Here is a 21,403-nt window from a genome sequence, read left to right on the forward strand (position 1 = left end):
CCTGTACACCATAGCAAAAACAATTTGCTTCCAATGAAGACTTACTCTAAAAGACAATACTTGCAGGCACTCGTAGCTGTTAAGACAAGCTTTGTGCAGACCTGGAATTCCCAGTAAGACGGGCCCTATTAAGTGGTATTTGACAGTTATCTAGCGTACACCTGACATTCTGTCACAGAAGGAATGCCAAACGTCCTGCTGCCTCGTGCCACTTTTACAACATTATAATTCTAAGCAATCCCTGGCTAAGGGAAGCCAATATCAGCAAAAATGAGACAGGCTAAGGACATACAATAGTTGCTATACTTACTACACTACCTTGTTCTGTTTACTGGTTTTGATGTTACTGGGTCAATGATTATACCTGTTTACCAAATGTTCAAAATGATGAGAAATTACGAGAGTTCTCAAAAGTAATTTGGTGTGAAGATAATGATTATGAACCCTGACACATACATTACATTTCACCTTAAAATCTTCTTTTTTTTCATTAATGTATCATTTTTTTAAATACAAGAAGTAAAATTCCCGTTGTCTTATTTGGCTTGGAATAAATTTTATGAAATTCTGCAGAAAATTACATTATTGATTAAACCAAGAATTTTTATGAATTTTATTTGTAAAAATTGCACAGTCCAAAAACACCTTTAACACAATTTTTTGGGGTCAAAGAGATGACTACACCAAAATTGAAATTCAAAGTCAATTAAACTCAAATGGATGGATAGAATGATAATTGGATGTACGCGTTTCTTTTCTATTTTTGTTCTTTCTGTATATTTTATTGATATTCTTTATCTTTACAAAAATTCTAAATGGAATCCATTCCTATATGTTTGTTTTTAGATATGCTAAAACTTGTATCCATTAGAGATCCAGTCTTCTATGTACAGATCACTTTTTCCATTACAATCTAATATGACAATTGTCATCTTCAAAACATTTAGAAAATTATTCATGCATGATTGAGAAGATAAAAATAGATTTGTCAATACACTGATAATGAGGTGTAGTCCAGTCATGCAGTATATGGCGTAGGTGTCCGTCAATGACTAATATGTTTCTAGTACTCCTGTATATTTATGGTAGAATTGGTGCTGCAATCTATAATTCCTTTCATCCGCAGATACAGGAATTCCTTCGCTAATGAGCTCAGAGTTGTCAAAGGCAGCCATCACTTTGTATACTCCCACTGTTATTAGAGTTTTTGTATTAGAAAACAAATAAGATTTTTTTGAAGATTGACATCATCAGCTGTAATTTAACTAATGTAACAAGATCTTTTTTAATGAGTTTGACAACCAGACACACAATGGATAACAAAGTAGATGTACACTGTCAATTTAAATGATGGAGCACATGCTAGGGAAAACTAAAACTGTACAAACTAAAGGCTTGCTTACCCCAACCAGGAAAACAATATGTGTTTAATATATCAGGAATGGGACATAATTTGTATGAAAACTAAGCACCTTTCATCTCTAAAATTATTCCATATATTTGATTTAAATGAAGAAAAATGTCTCGTTTTTGGATATTAAGAAACCCAGTATGAGATTGTTTTGAATTTTTTTTACAATTTCCTGTTGTGACTGTAATGATTCTAGTCTGTTCAAGAATATAATAAATTTGTTTTCTCTGAATCTTGTGTCTGGAAGGGAAACTGATTTGACAGTATGCATCAGTAACAGACAGGTAAAAACGACCAGAAGCAGCTTATAAGGGATCTGTAGACCAGTACTTTTATCATTTCCTTGGTAGAAGGATCTCAAGACAATACCAATGCTGGAGATATTGATTTATATAAAGTCTATCTAGGACAAGTGTAGATCTACCAGACACACTCGAGATTTTCTTTGTTACAGTTTCTTTACACAATGTTGGTGTTAAACCTCTGCCTCAAAATTTTCAGTGTCTGTATTAAAATACCTCATTTCAACTGATGCATACTGGTATTTCTTTACATCTACATACTATAATTCTACATGTGTGTATTGTACTTTTCATCAAATGGATACAAATGTCAGAGATTTGCTGCCTGGTCATCTCCTAGGAATTTGGCAACTGGGAAAGGTTTTACCATAAAACACACTTCCACTAGGAAATAAACCTGACCGAGTTCCAATACGAAGGTAACATTAAACTTTACAAGGAAATAGATTAGTCTCGTCAACAATGCCTTACCAGCAGCCAATAACCGTAAAGATTGCGGACTCATCTGACTCAAGGTCTGGTTTTTTGTTTTCTACACAAAACCTGCTGACAATTCACAATTGTCAAATTCTAAAGGTCATATGAACAATGAACAAGGTCAACTAAGGTCATCACTGATTCAAAGACTGACCACATCTGACCATACAAAACACCTTAATGACATTGACTTTGTGATTCTGTGGTCCTGCTCACACCCTCTATTATGACACATTATTACTATCATGTCTTAAAAAGATGTTAATAAACTTATATAAAACCATGGATTTTTTTAGTGTTAAAACCAGTCATCATAACTTTAATATCTTTCTCCCTGTAGAGACTTCATAAGTGATGTTTCGCCCTCGAAAACACTCTACATATCTATATATTATGTATAGTTTTTCCAGTTTACGGTTTGCCAGTGTTATGGTGATTTTTTTCTAAAATTAAGAAAAAAAATGAATTATGATCTATGATGTGAAATACAAAAACAAAGATAGTAGAATTTTGTAATTGTGATTCTAAATTTTCAAATGATTACAATATTAAACAATACCCTGTTGGATAAACTTCTACAACAGCTTTAGTATCTTACCTGTTTTCATTGGTGTAATCATATCTAGGTTGTGGATCTGGATCATGACTGTTTACATCATAGCTAGCTCGCTCATCCTGAAACAATTGAAAGCAGTTCAGTAAGTTCTAACTCTAAAACACATATTTTTTGTTTTAATTCTGATCAAACAAATCTGTAGGAGTTGATCATTCAGATTATAAATACTTTACTGAATTTGAGACATAAATCTAGAAAGTTAAAAGTTACAACAAGTGTACTCTACAGTCCCTGAACATTTAAAAATTTGTTTAATTGTAAAAATAAATTAAAAAAACTTAAAGTAATTCCTTATTTCCTTGTGCTTCTTAATCATTTGATCAAGTGAACAAAGAAAAAGACCTGTAATCAAGGCACATACTGAAGTGTAGAAGGCAGCTTCTCTGATTGTAGTACCAGTTACAAGATATATGTCCATCTGAGCATTTCTCTGGTTCTCCCAAATTAGATGGCTTCTTAAACCCTTAGCTAATACCTAACTAGATATTCTCACAGCTACAGACACATTTCTATGGCATTACTTGGAGATGTCATGGTGCTTCTATTACATAATTAAGTCAAAGTGGATATAATATATTTGTAAACTCCTCATCTTGATCCACTCATCAACAAACATTAGATTGTACAGAAACCAGTATCTCTTTTTTATGAACCATATGATACTAATTTCATGATGGTCAAGTTCCAAATAACAGTTATGTAATCCTGAAAACGCCATGCCAAGATTAGACTATAGTACTCAGTTTTATATAATATTGTCCCTCATATCAGATTCAAAACGTGGAAACACTTCACTCACTAATGGATGTTTATAAGATTGTAAATTTATCTGCCTAGTTAGGCAAGTAGGAAGCAACATTTGATGAAAGTGCCTATAATAACTCTATTTTCCTGTGAATCCTCAAAGTGTTATAGCTATTTCCACAAATATGGGATTATCCATCCATACCAACTTCTTTAACAGTACACACTTTGGTTTAATGACTTCCATAGTTTATCAGCACACGTGTAACATTCTGTTTATCATATAACTAACATTTTATAAAAAATAAGCAAAAACTTTCAAACTCTTTTCTCTATAAGACTGATTAATTTCTATATGGACAATTCAATACCAAGACAATAAACTTGATCAAGAAATGTCTTGATTATGACATCACAGTAGTATTTGGTATAACACATTTGTCTGACATTTATGACATGGTTGTATGACATGACACAATATTGGCCAGTTATGGGATAAAATTACTTCCTGCCAATTACAAACACTCTTGGTAAAAAGCATTCCGGTTTAATGAAGAAAGCAAACATCTCCATTTTATATTTTATCTTGCAGGTAAGTTGAGAAATTGTGTTCATTCCCATATTTACATAATCACCAGCTGTTTTCCTTTAATGCATCATGACAAAGCCAATTAGAGTAGAAAAAGACATCAAGCAAAAAAATCTTAAAATTAAAATGTAGGGAGAGTTAACAACCAAAATCTACCTCAAATTTAACACATCTAATTATACATTACACAGATGTCTATGGTTGTAATACTTTCTAAGCATTACAACTTCTTGAGTGTTGATAAATAGGAAGCTTGCAGGTCCTGAAACAATCTCAAACTTAAGTTTTGCTAAACCAATCAAATGTGACGTCTCTTTTCATGATGTTATCTATGGTTGGCAAAGTCAAATCAAAAGACAATTTTAGGCTAAGATTTTTTCCTGATCCTACAGCCAGGCATAGGAATGTCTAAAATGAGGCAGTTGCTTGGTCAATGATTTGGTCCAGTAGAGAGTTGCATGTATGTATATATCATTGATATTCTGTAATACTGTAGTATAATGAGACAGACGGACCATTGGGTGCACCAGATGCAAGATACATCCTACTGTACCCAGGAAAGGTCACAGATAAATGACCTAATCAACATCTCATTATCAGATGCAACCCTACACAGACCTCAACCGTTTAATCCCACATGTTGGAATATCTCAAAAACATCAAATACTTCTGAACATTCCCTATATAAACTGATCCTTCTTATAAAAAACGCTGCATTACAAATTGGGAATCTTTACTCTCCTGGCATAAATGCAAAGAACCAATTTCTGTGGGTTTTTCCCCCCTCCTTCTTATTCATCAATACAGAATCTTGTCAAAGAGTTCAAGTTTGTATCCTTATACCCGAGACTAACATTCATCAGAGAGCTTTAATGCTGTGCACTGCCATGAGATGAGGGTATATGTAGCATATGACTGTTCTTATAGAACTATTAATGTCAAGCCATCAACACAAGATTACTCCACCCAACATACTACTTGCATGGCATTGTAAAAACCAAAACCATGTCCTTTCTTACCAGCACACAAAGTAAAAAAAAACTTTTGACATTTGAAATAAATGAAAGGATTTCAGAGGAAAGATTAACGGATACCAGTTAACGTTCTTAAAATAATCCTTCTGGGTTTTAGGATCCAGCAACACCTTAATGGCTTTTCTGCCATATCTTTTCATTATTTCAGGCACTAGATCAGTTACTTGAAACTCAAGATTTAAGAAAATGGAACAAAATGGCTTTCCCCTGGGAATTAACAATCTGAAAGTACAAAGGCTTCAAAAGTAAATGTTGAATGCTGACTTTTGTTATAGAAAGACTAAACAACAAAGAAATTTACTGAATGGTTTCTAAAAGAATAACTTAAAAAAACCTACACCTGTTTCAAATCTCTGACTCAAAGTATACAAATCATCATGACTGACTGACAAGGGCATGTCCTCATCTTATTTATTTACCTATTACTACAACAGATGAATGACATTGTTGTCTTTGAGCCAATCATTTGATGTGCACACAAATGAGAAAAAATCACAGCCATACAAATTAAAGTTCTGGATATCTTTTTTGAAATAATTTGAATCTTTGAAATATGGATTCTTCCAAAACATGCTGTTAATGTTCACCTTGACTGACAGAAATATGTTATGCCTATACAATTATACGGAAATAATGATTCTTTGAAAATAGGGGATCAGTGAGAAGAAGATCAGTAATTAGGGCCACATGTGAGACTGTTGTAACCCTATAACATTGTATTTATCCCAGCAGAGCTATACAACCTTGTAATAATCAACACCACTACATCAACTCTACCACAACTTTAAATGAGACCCCTCTTTCCCTATCATAATTCTCTGTTCATTTTGATAATTCATCCACTTCTGTCAACAAGGAGCGACATCCATGTTTCCTCCAAGTATCATCAATACAATTCCCTTCCATCCACCCTTTAACAAATAGATGGTATATGGCAAGAAAATGTCTCTCTATTACAGCACTGGAAAACAATCTTTCAGTACAAAAACTGTTATTTCTATATCTGAGTGTGTGTTATATCAGAGAATTAAGATCAACATTTAACATAAAGGCTTTTGCTAATCATCATAATTGTAAACTTTTTCTCCAACATCTATCAATTTTACAGGTAGTGCCATTGTCAGGTTTCTGCCTTACATCACTGGTTCAAACTTGAAGACCAAAATACTGCCAACTCAGTACACAAGCTAAATTAAATTTTACTCGTAGCAGAATTACCTCTAATCAAAAGCTAAGTAGCAAACTAATACAGGCTGGAAAAGATAAAAGGAAAAGAATTCTCTGCATTCAGTTACCTTGGAAATAGGATAATGATAATGTGTTTTCACTGTTTTATAATCTGATAAAAGGAAACATACATATCAAAATGCAATAATATTTATTTTCATTGAACACTCTGCATCAGATATCATATTAGACTTGTCATCTGAAAACTAGAAAAAGTTGATAAGAAATGAATTCCTCACAGTTCCATAAAATAACAAAATAAAAATGTATCACTGTAATATAATTACTAGAGGTTATATAGTTACAGTTCCTTACAGAAATATAGGAGGGCCAGTGTGATCTTTCTATAGCAGGAGAGACTAACGCCAAACCCTAGCCCCCAATCCATCTATAACTTGGGTGATGACACACTATAGGTCTGGTGACAGTAACTAGCAAAACTGGAATCCCTTTAAAATCAAACTTCATCTCTATGGGAAGCAGATCTTTTGAAATCCTTTTATAATCCTTCTTTATCTCAGAGGGAAGTAGAACTGTAACTTATTAAACCAAACATACCAACTGGGTAAATAATGGTTTGCTTGCGACAAATCATGGTTCCTACAGGAATGAAGTTACTATAATGATGCTGACAGAAATTGCTGTCTACAACATTGTGCTGCCTTATAACAGAAATATTGATGGTCACCATGTGATGCCAACTATCCAATGACTAGATCTTATTTCTGAGGTGAAATAAAACAAGCATGCTGAGCATTGCTAAAGCAACAGGTGTCCTCTACTGTGCCCCGAAAGCTATTTCACCGTAATGATTTATGAAAAGATGGTGCTGTTTGGAGTTAAATTGGAATAAAAGAAAAGTATGCAATTAATTACCCACTGGTTTTACTAAAACCATTCAATAAACAAGCTTGACAATTATTTGATACTAGTTTCATCAACTGATATTGTCTCAACATTTGTTCCTGTTCGTTTTTTTCCCCAATGTGGCCATTTTGTTGAACTGTACTATGTGAACTATTGATCTATGCGACCTAGAACGTGTGATTTTGGTTATTGTAACATGTGATGATTCCTGAGAGAAACAAAAACTCCATTCATCACAAAATATTTGAATATTCTTTTCATTGGCAAATTCGGGTACCATTTCTTAATACACTTTTCATTCAAGATATCATGAAATAGCTGACCAATCCATTCTCAAATGCCAGTTTACTGTTGTCATCTATCAAGTAAATAAAATCGACGATGAATAACAGGCCACATCTACCTGCAAATGATTTGCCACAAAAGTCCAAAATTGTACATCTTATATTGGAAAAATGATCATTTTAAAAAGATCACGTTCAATGACTGCTTTCTGATTTCAATTAAGAAATGAGTTGTTAACTGTCACATTATTTGTAAAGTTTGTGGTATGAGAAAAGTGATAAGTAAGAAATGCGTCTCATTTGAGAAAATAAATGTACAACAATTAAACCCTAATCTTAGCCTTTAGAAAACGTACACACATAAACATCAACCATTATCTTATTATTTTTCTCATCAAAATGTCGTTCTTGTTCTGAATGATGTCTTTACGTAAAATTTGTGCACTTCAAGGCTACCTCTAGTGTCTCTGTGATTCAATGATTTCATCAGAAATGGAAGTGTAGACATGCTTCTGATACACATCTGTCATTTCCGGCGAGCGAATTTGAGGTTGTATTTGTAATTATCTTTTTGAAAGATAACGGTATTTTACTGATCACTTTATTGGATAAATGTCACAGTATGAGCACATTTCAATATATCTTAAGTATTTCAATACATAAATGTATTTGTTTGGTTACAACTTACCAATGTAGCATTGCTACCGAGATTCTATTACTTAGGGGTGCAAAATCTAATGTGCCATGGATATGTTATGGACAATTGTAAGTGTGTGAGGTTTGATAAAAAATTCATACGGAATGTGGTTACTAGTATACTTATAACGATTTTCTAAGCATGGTGACCAAACAACCCTGAAACTGAAACTTGTTCAAAGAAAGCTTCAGTGCTTTTAATAAGTGTGAAGTTTGATGAGAATGTCTATGGTGCTAAGAATGGTTCTCTAAAAATAGTAACAGTGACTTTGATCTTGACCCAATAACCCTGAAACTCACACTTGTCCAATATATTTTGATGTTTGTGTGCAGTTTGATGAGAATCGTTCAAAGAATGAAGCTGCTCGACTGCTGACTATGATTTTCTAAAAATAGCACCAGTGGCCATGACCCAACAACTCTGAAACTTGTCCAATATAATTTGATGCTTAATGAGTGTGTGAAGACTATTGAGAATCCCTTAAAGAATAAAGCTGCTCGACTACTGACCATGATTTTCTATAAAATAATAACAGTAACTTTGATCTTGACCCAACAACCCTGAAACTCACACTTGTCCCAGATATGTTGATGCTTTTGTGAATATGATGAAAATCCATCAAGTAATAAAGCTGCTAGAGCCTGAAAACTTCCACAGATGTGAGGATGGATGGACAGACAACCTTGTCCTTCCCCACCAGTAGGGAACTAATATTCAAGATATGCTGTAGACTTGTATCTCCAACAGGATCTGATAAATAGCCTATATTATATAGTTGTACAAATCTAAACCACACAGACAGGGTGTTTTCTCTCTCAGCATATCTTGCAAGCCAGGCTAATGTTTACTGAAATTTTCTTGTCAATTCCATTTCAAAATAATTTTCCATCAGTAATGTACATAAACATTGTTTACTTTACATTTATATAGTAGCTATTAAATTACTTAAAAATAAACCCAATCCTAAATTATTTCAAAACTATTTACTTGGGTCTGTTTGTTTATGACATTTGCTCGATTTGTCAGCAGCCTCAAACCTGCCAAGGCCTGCTGACATTTTCAAGCCTGTCAGGCCGACTACTGTAGGTGTTGATAGCCGTAGACTGACACCTCATTTATTCTCTCTTGGTCCTCCTCATCCCCACTAACATATCTCATCACTGCATCTAACACACTGTCATCACCTTGCATAAGCTCACTTAAGTGTTTACATTTTCTCTAAAGTTGGTGCCCTCTTCCAATACAACAACCCCTCTTGTGCTAGGGGTACTTGATCATCCTCTGTGAGAAAGCCAAGGAAGACTTCTACAAGATGTAAACAAGCAATGTGCCAATGATATTCTTATCACTGTAGATCTTGACACCATGGAATCCCAGACACCTTACACTATAATTAATATCTAAAACAGATGCTTAGGTCCATTGGGATGATGGCCCATTCCCTCTAAGTACCCCTCCCACTAACCAAAGTACATTGTTTAATTACTCATAGGTATGGATACAAATTCCAAAAACTTCGACTAAAACCTGTTGGTATCTCCAAAATATTTCGAACCTTATTAATTTTTTCGAAGTGTTGAATTCCAAACTAGCAGATTCCTTAAATAATTTAATTTGATGGCAACCATCTTGCTAAGCTATTAACGTTTTACGATTATTTTTGTCAAAAAAAGCTTTTTTCGACAATGGATATTTGAAGAATGATGTAATGCAGTTTACCATCCTATATCTAATAGTTCATGGCGAGGACATAAATCTGATGGATATACCCTTTTTTTCTTCACATGCAGATAGAGCATAACTTACCTGGTCTTACATTTACCTAAGTATGTAGGTTAATAGCGTGTCCATCTGACCTTACAATTACAACATAGGTATGACTTAATATCACAACCTTACAGGTAGGCCTTCAATGACTTACATAATTTCGTGCTAAATCTGGATGATCTTTCTCTATTCCATCGTCTAATATTGTCACGACAACACCCTTGCCTGTCACTCCCTGATCCCAGGCACTCTGTACATTCATATCTAGGCCTTCACCTCGATGCTGCAAATAAAATAGAATATTTATCAGCTTAGCTTAAAGTCTACTACATGTAAAAAGTCTATTTCACCACATTTGATTAAAAAAAATAACATTCATATCTAGGCCTTCACCTCAATGCTGCAAATATAACAGAATTTATATATCAGCTTAGCTTAAAGTCTAATACATGTAAAAAGTCTATTTCACTTGATTTGATATAAAAAAATAAAATTCCAAATCCAACCTAAAATCACATTTCTGCATTTGCCCTTTGTGACCATGAAAATTGATATATCTATAAACTTTTAATGTAGAGAGTAATTGGTGTTGGACAAGTGCTTTAAATATTTTTTGATAAGCTTTGAAAAAAAAAATTGTTTAACATCCTTTCCTTAAATAATCTATAGAACTTTTTTCTCTCTCAAAAAATCCGTTAAACATCCAAAAAGAATTTTAGAGGAGCCTATTTGTTTTTGTTGTGGTATCAGGTATATAAACCACAGGTACAAACCTAATACAATTAGAGACGGCTGTTGGTTTTGCATTGGCCCATCATTAGAGTGGGATTTGAAGCACATTCATTATTATCATTTACATCTACCACTGTCAGAATGTGTATAAAATGTAATTCTGCAGTGATAAGTTGAAACAAATAAGATATGTATGCTGTAAAAACTTTTGTCTCCAGAATTCAGACTTGGAATTTATAAACCATATGGACATTATTGTCTTGAGCGTCTTTTACTACCAGAGGTTGGCATACCAGCCAGAATGTTGTCTATTTGAAATCAGATTGGTGGTAACTCCTTCTGCCCAATGTTAATAATCTGGTGCGTAATGTGAGTAGTGGCCTAGGCAAACTGGTGCCTGCTTTTTGCACCTCATTTTGCACCTCAAAGTATGAGTGATAGGGACTAGTGTTGGGGAGGCTTTCAGCCTCAACTGCTTGTCATTCTTACTTTAATAACTGATCCTGTCCTCTCCAAATCACCTCAAAGTGTTAAAAACTATACACAAAACAAAATGTCCATATTTCACCAACATAAATGTCTCCAAATGAATGACAAAACAAAAGAAATGATATAAACTAACCAACTGTAGAAAAACACTGCCTTTTTGCCACATTGGTCATATCTGAAAATTTCAATAAAACTATATGCTCTCAGAAATAAAATTTTTTTGTAAAAAAACGCCATTATCAGATATATTCTGTCATACCTCGAACACAGTAGTACACATAACATGGTGCTGCACCACATCAAATGACCTATAGCTCCCTGATGCGTCCATTCCCTTGCAGCCCTAATTTCATTGTTATTGATCACTATAGGACCATGTGTATATTTCCTCTCGGCCTGCACTTTCTACTATATCTCTGCAATTTAGAGGCTGCTTCAAGCACAATTCGATGTTCCAACTGGTGATCCCGTGACTTAGGAAAGTACAAGACGGGGAGAATATCTGAACCAATCAAGATGCTGGCATCCACCATATTATACCAAATACGCTCGAAAGTAGTTATTGTAATGAAGGGTTAATTGGGTTTTGAAGCACCAGTATATGCACTCTAATGCTGATCCTACCCAACTTACTACCTACCAAAGTGCACTTGTAATGTCTATCACATTCATGTTATGAAACAACACAGAAACACATGAATAAGCAGTTTGGCAGCAAAGAGACAGTAAAAGTCTTTCCCAAATGTTCCATTGGTATGAAATTCTAAAGTAGAAAAGTTGGGCAACATAGACTTAAATGGTTGCCACTAAAGAACATTACAAACTTTTCATGGCAATACACTGTAGTTGTTAGGTACTGATGAATGTGTGTATCGCTGGGAAGAGTGGGACATGGAGGTGGCAGTTTACAAGTCTTGAATACATACCAAGACTTAAACAGATCTGTCTCCCATACAGATACACTAAAGTCCACGGTCCAATTTAAATCAAATTAAAACCTTCCTTTAAAAATTGATTTTAAATTAGGCAGCATAAATGATGTAACATCTTCCCACATTATCTCCAAGATCTTTTACCAATCTCTGAAGCTGCATCACGAGACATCTAAATATGTATGGCTGGCATTCCCATGAAAAAATGCTCAAATTGAGACAATCATTATTTTTTAATGCAACCGGAAATACATGACTTTATTTAAGGATGTTCTTTCATAACTGCCAATTAGAAAAGTATATATGTAATAGATAGTATAATTTAAAAATTAATTGTAATTCTGTGTTGTACAAAATGAATCTAGTTGAGTATTCTTAGCAGGATACAAAACCAGTTCTAATATCACCTACACTTAAGCAATTTTTACATAGTAGTTAATGCTTTATATAATTTTACATGTTGCTGTAAGAATAATTGAAAATAAAAATTTCTTTAAAAGAAAATCTAAGATACTTGTATGACAACCGAAACACCTTTATGCAAATTGTTTTATATTTCTCGCCTTTCACATTTCCCCAGGTGATCTGCTTATCTTCCACAGAAACATATCATAACAATCCTCGGGATCTTCTATCCCCGCCAACAACTTGTTTCCCCCAAATTTAACTTGATTTGCAATTATTGTCAAATACAGGAAAGACACAAGCCTTTCAACAATCTTTCAATTTGTTTGCTGAATGGAAAAATATGTATGTTAAATGATATTTCAACTTGATACTTAAAGGAAGACTGTACTAGTGTGCATCTATAGATTATTTGAATCTCTTTTCTTTGACTTGAAAGAAACCAGAACTCTCAAGTTGCTATTAAATCACCAATGTATCTGAACTATCTTTCAGAATATTGATATATATGCTAAAGCTGACAGCAGGTTAAGGGCGAAGGCAATGAACATCGCCTTCCGACGAAGAAATACTAACTTAAGATAGAAGGAGTGTCGGGATAGTCATGGTTATTGACTTGAAGTTTTTTTCAGAGGAACAAGACTATGTTACCGTCACAGGTTGATTTGAACTTGTGGGCTGAATCATTTGCACTTCTCATCAATATTAGACACACTGCCAGCAAGCTTATCATCAAAAAATGTTCAATCATTGTGCATACTGTCAGAATATGAGAAAATTCTTATGAGTAATCAAATGTAATAGTCAGTTACCTACGCAGTGGTTTTACTTTGGGTTTTGCCAACTGTGAAAGAAAAAGGCTATTCTGTTCAGTCATGATTACCGGACTCCTAGCTGTCCTATTGATGATACATTTAATTATTCAATATAGAATCTAGAGTGAATTTCATTAATAAATTAGCTCACACATGTAAAAGTACATTTCTCTTGGGGATTTGAGATGACAAGTGATCCTAACACCATCTGTCTATAGAAAACTTCCCATTGTTAAAACCCTCTAAATATTCATCTCACGTCTGTATGTACCCTGGGTATATACTATATTTCTATAAAATTCATACAATCATATTTAGCAAAAGTACATTTTAAAATTGATAGCACCAATAGAAAGAGAAAACCTAGCATTTGATTTTCTGGGTGACAATTCTGTATATCAAACTAAGATCCAAGCACTTCTTCCTGAAAAGATGGTGAGTTTGTTATGTCTGCAGATCTCGTGTTAAATGGATAGTAGATTAAGGAATCCCTGACAGCAACATTCCACATTTTCTATCCATATCATTAATCTGTTGATTAAAAGAAAGCTTAAATATTACAGGACATGTGAAACTACAGAGACAATGGTGACAATCATGAGGAAATTGTCACCAACGTTAAAGTGATTTTTGTAAGAAATGAGAGACAATTCCTTGTTAGTAACACCAAAAAACACATCACTTAAACACAACGGGCCAAAATGTGTCATTTCATGTTAGGCCTCTGAGTGCAATGTAAAATATCTCGGTGTAAAGAGAAAATTATCCCTAACACCATCCTTAGGCCATGCAAGGCTAGCAGAGGCGAAACAATCAATAATCTGATCCCAATCAGTTACAAGTCATTAAGGCTTTAAAACCTGATAGCTAACTGTTTTATGTGATGGTTAATTCTATAACGCATTAAATGTCCATAGCAGGATATATTTATATCTGTAAGGCTAAACTTTTTCCCTAGTGTCCAGGTCAATTAAGGCTAAATTAATGTGAAGCAGTATTCTATCGATTATGATATCAACAAATGGATGAAGTGACCCGAAAATGGCCATTTCAACTGAACTAAATTCTAAAATTTCTTAAGTATAAAATTGCTAAGACAGCAGTAAGATAGATAAAATAAACAGTATAAAGCTTCCATCAAACATTGTTCCTACAAAAAGGATATAATACACACTGGACAGATGTCTTGATTAAGGTATATTCAAACCTACTTAGAGAGACTAGCTGTTTATAACAAACAACTATCTACAAAGGCCAGATATATTGGTGTCCACATGTAATACAACTCATAGAAATTGAACCTTTATATAAAGGCCACTTTTCTCCATTTCCCTGTGTAAAGGCTATATAAACAGGTTTGCCTGCATAGGGGACAAAATCTGTGTGGCCTTTCTGACCCTGATGAATGCTGACCATCAAAGCCATAAAATATGGAAAACAGATAAAATAATCACATATATTACAGTACATGGTTGTTACAGCTATTACACTAGTGCTTTTGATAATCTGTTACGATATTCAGTTTTATTATAACTGATGAAGCATACTTGACATGATATATAACTATGTATTCCTCAAATACCAACAAAAATAATATATTGTTTTTTTAAGACTTGCTCCTATATGCAACACATGGGTTGTTCCATTCCTAGCCACTTATTATCTTAAGCATTGTTATGATGAGTCAAAACACAACCATGGGTGCCATCTTCAATATCTTCCAAGAGCAACTTTTTTTAATTGTCTTAAAAAATCCACTGATACAACATGAATATCTAAACATTTTTACAGACAAAAATCTTCAATGGTGATTCTGGCATGTATTTGGACTGGTGCAGGCGAATTGTGTGTGACAAGCCGACACTTCAGTGACTCTCCGAGGACAAGTGGTTAAGTCTTGGTTTGTGTATGCCTGCCTTTACCAGAAGGGGTGGAAAACTACAGCAACAGATGAGCTGCCATGTTCTATCCTTGTCAAGTACCAGTAAACAAGGTGTCACACCACTAAATTCACTGCCAAAACACAAATCTCTATGAGCCATTGCATAAGTAAGGTGTCCATCCCTAAAACTCACTGAATCATTGTGAAACTTGGTTGTCAAAAAGTAAAACTAAATTATGGCAGTAACTATCTTTTTTTGTGATAGTACCAGATGAATTTTGAAATCCTTTGACAACAAGTGGATGTAGATCTATAATGAATTAATTCCTGCATCAGTTCATCTTGCCAGACTCAACTTAGGGGTCATATATCTGCTAGTATATTCAATTAATGTAGGTCTTATTATCCAAACCTGAAATGTTGAATTTGGCCTTCTTTCAGTTTCTCACTGTAGCAAGTCTAGAATAACCTTTCCATGTGTGTGAGCTTTAATTAAATTGTACAAGTTGGTTACCACTGAAATTTAATTTTGTTGAAATATTCTAAGAGATAATTACCTAAAAAGATAACAATTAAAAGGTCATTAAAGACGAAATAACTTAATAAAATTAAATTGTAATTATGTGTAAAAAAGACCCTCTCGTACAAATCTGCTTTACTCTGTACAACTAAAAAAATAAGGACGCAGCTATTACTAATGTAACAATGATAGTTACATGATGTAAGCTAGGTTTAGGGTTTGCCTTAATGTGTGTGGTGGGTCGAACTACATAGATACCATTGTATTAAGCTTCATTAGCTTTATGATACATTTAAATAAACATCCATAATTCTCTCTTTTTTTAATCATGCGTAAAAACAAAAATTAAACTGGCGTAATGTTATCATTTTGAATTATAGACATGTATATTTTGTTATCAGTTATAACAATTATGAAAAAAATATCACTAATTAGATTTTAAGCTTGAAGTGCCATCATGCCATAGAAATTTGACATGATAGAGTCTAGGCTGAAAGCCTGGGTGGTCTGGTTCCTGATACCTCTATAAGGTCATTATCAATGGGATTAGTGACAAGACACAGCTCATATCTATACACATGTCATCAATAGCAAAATCATCAGAGAACCCCCTCAGACAGATACCACAATCATTGGTGGGGGTAACGAACCAGGCATTGAAATACAACAAATTTTTATATATTTCTAACAAAGTTGTTAGAGGTCATGTACTTAAAAAGCTCTCTAATCCAATTGTGTTGGTGCCAGCTTCATGCAACACAATCCATGTATGTCGTCACCTGCGTAATCTGCAGCCATTCAAAGTATGATCTGATGAAAGGTAGGTCACGTTCCTACTCACCCATGACAGGCAGGCACATGCAGAACTGCACATTAAAGTGTAAAAGATTAAAGCAAAACAAATTAAACATCTAAGAATTTAAGCATGAGCTGCATTTCCATCTGGAGCAGATTAACAATATCTGTTACTTATAAACCTCCTGGCGAAATTCCTGCCCAATTCTAAGATAGACACCTGGACAACTTATGCTCATTTTATAATTGTGTTTAATTCAGAGTTGCTTGCAAAACTATAAATTCTATGAAAACTACTGGACAAAATCCTTAACACAAATCCAGTCTTATTAAAAGGGAACCTTATGAGTATCAGAATTAACATATTTACAGAATTACACTTCCTCGCATAAACATTTCTTTTATCTTTATGTCATTTCAATTTCTATATCTATATCTGAGTGAATAGTTTAAATGTTGTGATCAAAGCACTTAGTTTTGGGTGGTTTTTTTTGATGACTTATAGAATAATTATTTATGAAGAATCATGCACATGCTTTGCCTTGAATCTAAAATGGCACAGCTTGGTGGTAACCTTAGCTTTATTTTTTCAAGGTTACATGGCTGAAGGTCACCGTCGAGTGCATTACACCATATTGTAGATCCCTTCTTTCAGACTCTACTAAAGAGGAAATGACCAGTTCCTGTATCTTGTCAACACTTCTTCTTTCATCAACAACTCTGAATTTAATGTGTTTTCAAACATTATAAGATGGAAAGTATTTCACCTGCAGGTGAACTTTCTCCCATTAAAATCAAGACTTTTTAGGAGCTAACATATCTCTGATACATTAGCTATAGAGCCATGCAGAGATGGAATTGTGATGTCTACAAGTGACGTTAATATCTCACCCCTGAACCTGTGAAAACAGATGCTCAACAGCTATTTAACTACGTTGAGATTTGATGTTTTTTGCACCAGTCTACATGTTTTGCACTAACCAACTTGTTCCATGCCATGTATACAAGGTTAGGTAAAGATATTTGTACAAAGCAAAACTTGTCCTCCAATACAAACTATGAGAAGAAAACTTTATAGGAAATGAGCACCTGCATCCTGATGCAGCCAATCAGTCTAAGACCCCTGAGAAAACCTCACATCAGAATCAGAATGCACCTGGAATCACACATTCATATTAATTGCCCATTAAAATGACTTTATTGCCCAACAACTCACAACATCCAATTGACACACTGGCCCAAATCATCCCAACTTCTACCAGTTATCACTTTGATTTAAAAGCAGCCATACATAAGTATATACATACATATATAGGGGTTTTTTTTATCTACAAAAGCACATGATCAACTAAGACCGGAATAGTTGAGTCATAGTGAATGTATCAAGCAAACATTATGTATTCCCTAAATCACAATTTGTCTGGCAAGAATGCATTCAAGCATGGGACCCTTTCTCTTGGATCACTTCATTTCCACAACGTAGAAGATGAAAGCAAACCAATGTTAACTATGACAGAACATTTAGTGTTCTACTGAATAGACCAATCCCAGTGTTGCTTTGTCTTGTAGAATTAACAACATATTCTCTATCAAATCTATGGTCTTCGATTGATATCTTAAGTTTGTTTCATTCGTTTACCTGTCACAAGTCAATTCGAGTTTGGAAAAAAGTTTCAACTTCTATAAAATCCATATGCAATAATATTAATGTTATTGTTCTGGTTGTAGAGGCAAAGAAACAGTGAGAGCTGACAATGAAATCAGTAGGAGGCCGAAACTTTTGTAATCATTTTTTATCGGTTGCATTAAGGTAGACAGTCTCAGCAAAGAAAAGAACAGGTGGATGGAATCTCTAATATACCTACCTGCTGATAAGCCAAAATCAAAAGGTCTGGGGTTCAAATTTAAATAGCTTAAACCTTTTTTGCGAAAAATGAAATAACAATAAATTGTCCCATAGTGAATATAGGTGATGAGCAGACAATCCTTAGTAAAATGTCAACTCATTACAAAGGTGATGAAACTGTTTTAATCATACACTATACCTACCCTTCATGGCAAATCATAAACTGACTTTGTAGACATTTATGTATCATATATTTCCATTGTGAATTATCACAACAGTACTGTTGATGTAACATATCTTTCATACAGAAATGTGCCAATAGGAACAGCTCTTTGTTTGATAAAAGTAGCACAGGAACTTGGTCCATAATTTCATAATACTTATTATGATTACACAGAGGAGGATAACATATTTTCTATTATTGTGGAATAATTGTTTCCTGGTTTATGTGTAAACACATTAAAATTATCCTTATTTTCCTTTAACTGCTGAAAAGGACCATGAAACAAGTTGTCTGTAATGGCTACTTGGCCTGGAGGCTATCATCACTTAAAAAATTGTTAATCCATAAGATATTGTTTAACACATCTGAGAGAAAACCTGAAAGAAAGCTTACTCTGTAGAATTGAAGTCATGAAAAATAAGTTGGTTAATCCTGCAGATGTTGCGCATCTACATTAAGTTCACAAAAACTTGTGGGACCTCACCAAAAAAGTTTACAGATTGTAGAATACTACCCAGACGCCTTATTACCCCCAGTGATTTATTATCTGTCCCAGTTTCTGTTGTAATAACGAAACAATACATCAAAACCTTGTGATCAATAACTTTATAAACTGCTGTATATAAATAGGGGGCCAGGGCCCTATCAAACATTGATAAAAAGTCTTGGTACGCTGTAGTAGTGTCGACCCATTATGTCAGAATCACCCTAATGCACTGAGTGGAGATGGAATAATAAGAATGTCAAAACCTAGCAGGAATTGACCTAGAAATTGCTGGTACGAAACAAAGTTATCGATCACTATTTGTAGTACATTACAGAAAAGATCAATTACTATGGGAAGTAAAGAGATAAGAGTAAGGATACCTTTGTCAGTACATTCTTAATGCTTAAAAGTCTGAATTTTACAGCACTCCTCCTAGAGAAAAGGTTTTAGATTATTACTAATACTGATTAGGCAGACAGCAAAAGAAGAAAGTCAGCCAATTTATTCTATCAAATAACTCTGATTAAAAAAATTCTTGTATTGTCATTTTTATGTGCGTCCAAGACTGAATGATTTAAAAATTGCTCTGACAAGCATGAAATATGGTCAAGACCAGGAAATGAATCCTACCACAGACTGTTCCTATCATAACCAAAGCAATTCCATGATATTACATCAAGTTTGCCAAATGTGCCCAGTCAGCACTGGGCAACTCTTCAGCTAACTACCCATTGATGGGGAGGAATAAGGATTTTAATAAATCGGCTTGTCCTCTAGGGAGATGACACTGGCTCCCATCTCTCAGACAAAACACTGATAGCCACCACCATTTGGTATAAGATCAATGTCATTGTCATGGCAACCCTGAATTCCAATTGTTGAAACTGTCCTTTTACAATATGTGTATACATTATATAGCAGCAGAGAGAAATTCTTGAGTAACATTAGTATTCTTCCCTAGTGAGAGAGTTAATTACTGTCCAGAGACTATGGAGTTTAATGTAAGCAGAATCTCTATCCTCGTCTCTGCCACTATATCTTTCTATGGCCCACAACCATGCGATAAAAACTCATTGCACTATAGATTTTTTGGTACATTAACACTCAAGACTTTTCAACAAGTTTGTTAGTTTTGGTGATTTTTTACCTGTTGTATTCAATCTTCATCCTTCATTTTTCTTACACATTTGATCAATAAAAACTTTTTATTTAAACACATTATCTTCTGTATATTGCTTTTTCTATCCCACAAGTCTATTTTGCAGTCCCTAAGCAAAAATCTGTATTTGATAATCCTACTACAATGTACAATCAAACTTCGATGTTTGGAAGTTCAAAGGACTACCAAAAAAAACTTCGATACATTGAGACTTCGAATCAACAAATACCAAAACACGATTTAAAATGAAAAGATACATTTTAATCATAAAACATTTTCATTCATGAACAAAATAACTTTAAATAGAAATCAACTAGAAATTGATAATGCATGCCTTCATTTCACACAGTATATGTATTTTACGGATCAATTTTGAATGAAATGACACTCAGCATTAAAGTGGTCTTCAAGTGTTAGTTATTATTTCAAGACTGATACATATACGTTATAACCACTAATGAATTTAAAAGAAAGCAAATGAATACCATAAAGTATTCTGTCTAGAAACTACAGCATTAACATCACACATCTTCGCTCATACAGATTACAAGAGTGTTTGCCGATGTTCTGACGACGGCTAGTCTGAATCAATCGGAGGATGCATGATTGACAGATAAATCATCATGTTTCTCATACTTTTATGCTTAAAACTGAAAACGGATGCTTTGAAAATGAGTGAAATCATCATATTAGTGATAGGATTTCCTCCGATTGTTTTCAAAATACCGTAAATTAGACCTAACTAAATGTCATCACCACAATGGTGGCGGTGAACATCACGAGAAGTCCCATTATCTGTGATTAAATATCATGGCTTGTAAGTAAGCAATTAAATTTTAATCTTTGTCCTGTCATTAACTAATCTCGTAACACAAAGCTAATGATAACACCTGTTTTGTTTGAATCATGACGTTTCAATGACTGTTACAGCTTATGGTCTGTGAAAAAAAATTGGATACATCGAAAAGTTTCATTTATAAAACTTTGATTCATAAAGGGGTAAGTTAGCAGTAAGATATAAGAATTAAAATTTTGGACCAGACAAAAACTTTGATACATTGAGAAATCTGAATCATCAAAGTTTGATTCATAGAAGTTTGACT

The 21,403-nt window shown here is 34.0% G+C and overlaps 1 protein-coding gene across 1 annotated transcript in view; it reads right to left on the reverse strand.

The window, feature by feature from the left end:
• LOC132546834 (furin-like protease kpc-1) overlaps window positions 1-21,403 on the reverse strand; it is a 132,465-nt gene that overhangs the window by 31,042 nt on the left and 80,020 nt on the right. Inside the window, exons 4-5 of the mRNA XM_060210556.1 lie at window positions 10,170-10,298; window positions 2,789-2,865 (exon numbers count right to left, since the gene is read on the reverse strand). Coding sequence (XP_060066539.1) covers window positions 2,789-2,865; window positions 10,170-10,298 — 206 coding nt within the window. The remainder of the gene's footprint in view (window positions 1-2,788; window positions 2,866-10,169; window positions 10,299-21,403) is intronic.

The sequence above is a fragment of the Ylistrum balloti genome, unplaced genomic scaffold (assembly GCF_031769215.1).
Source record: "Ylistrum balloti isolate Yb309-2 unplaced genomic scaffold, AGI_CSIRO_Ybal_v1 Utg369916, whole genome shotgun sequence".
NCBI classification, from domain to species: Eukaryota; Metazoa; Mollusca; class Bivalvia; order Pectinida; family Pectinidae; genus Ylistrum; species Ylistrum balloti.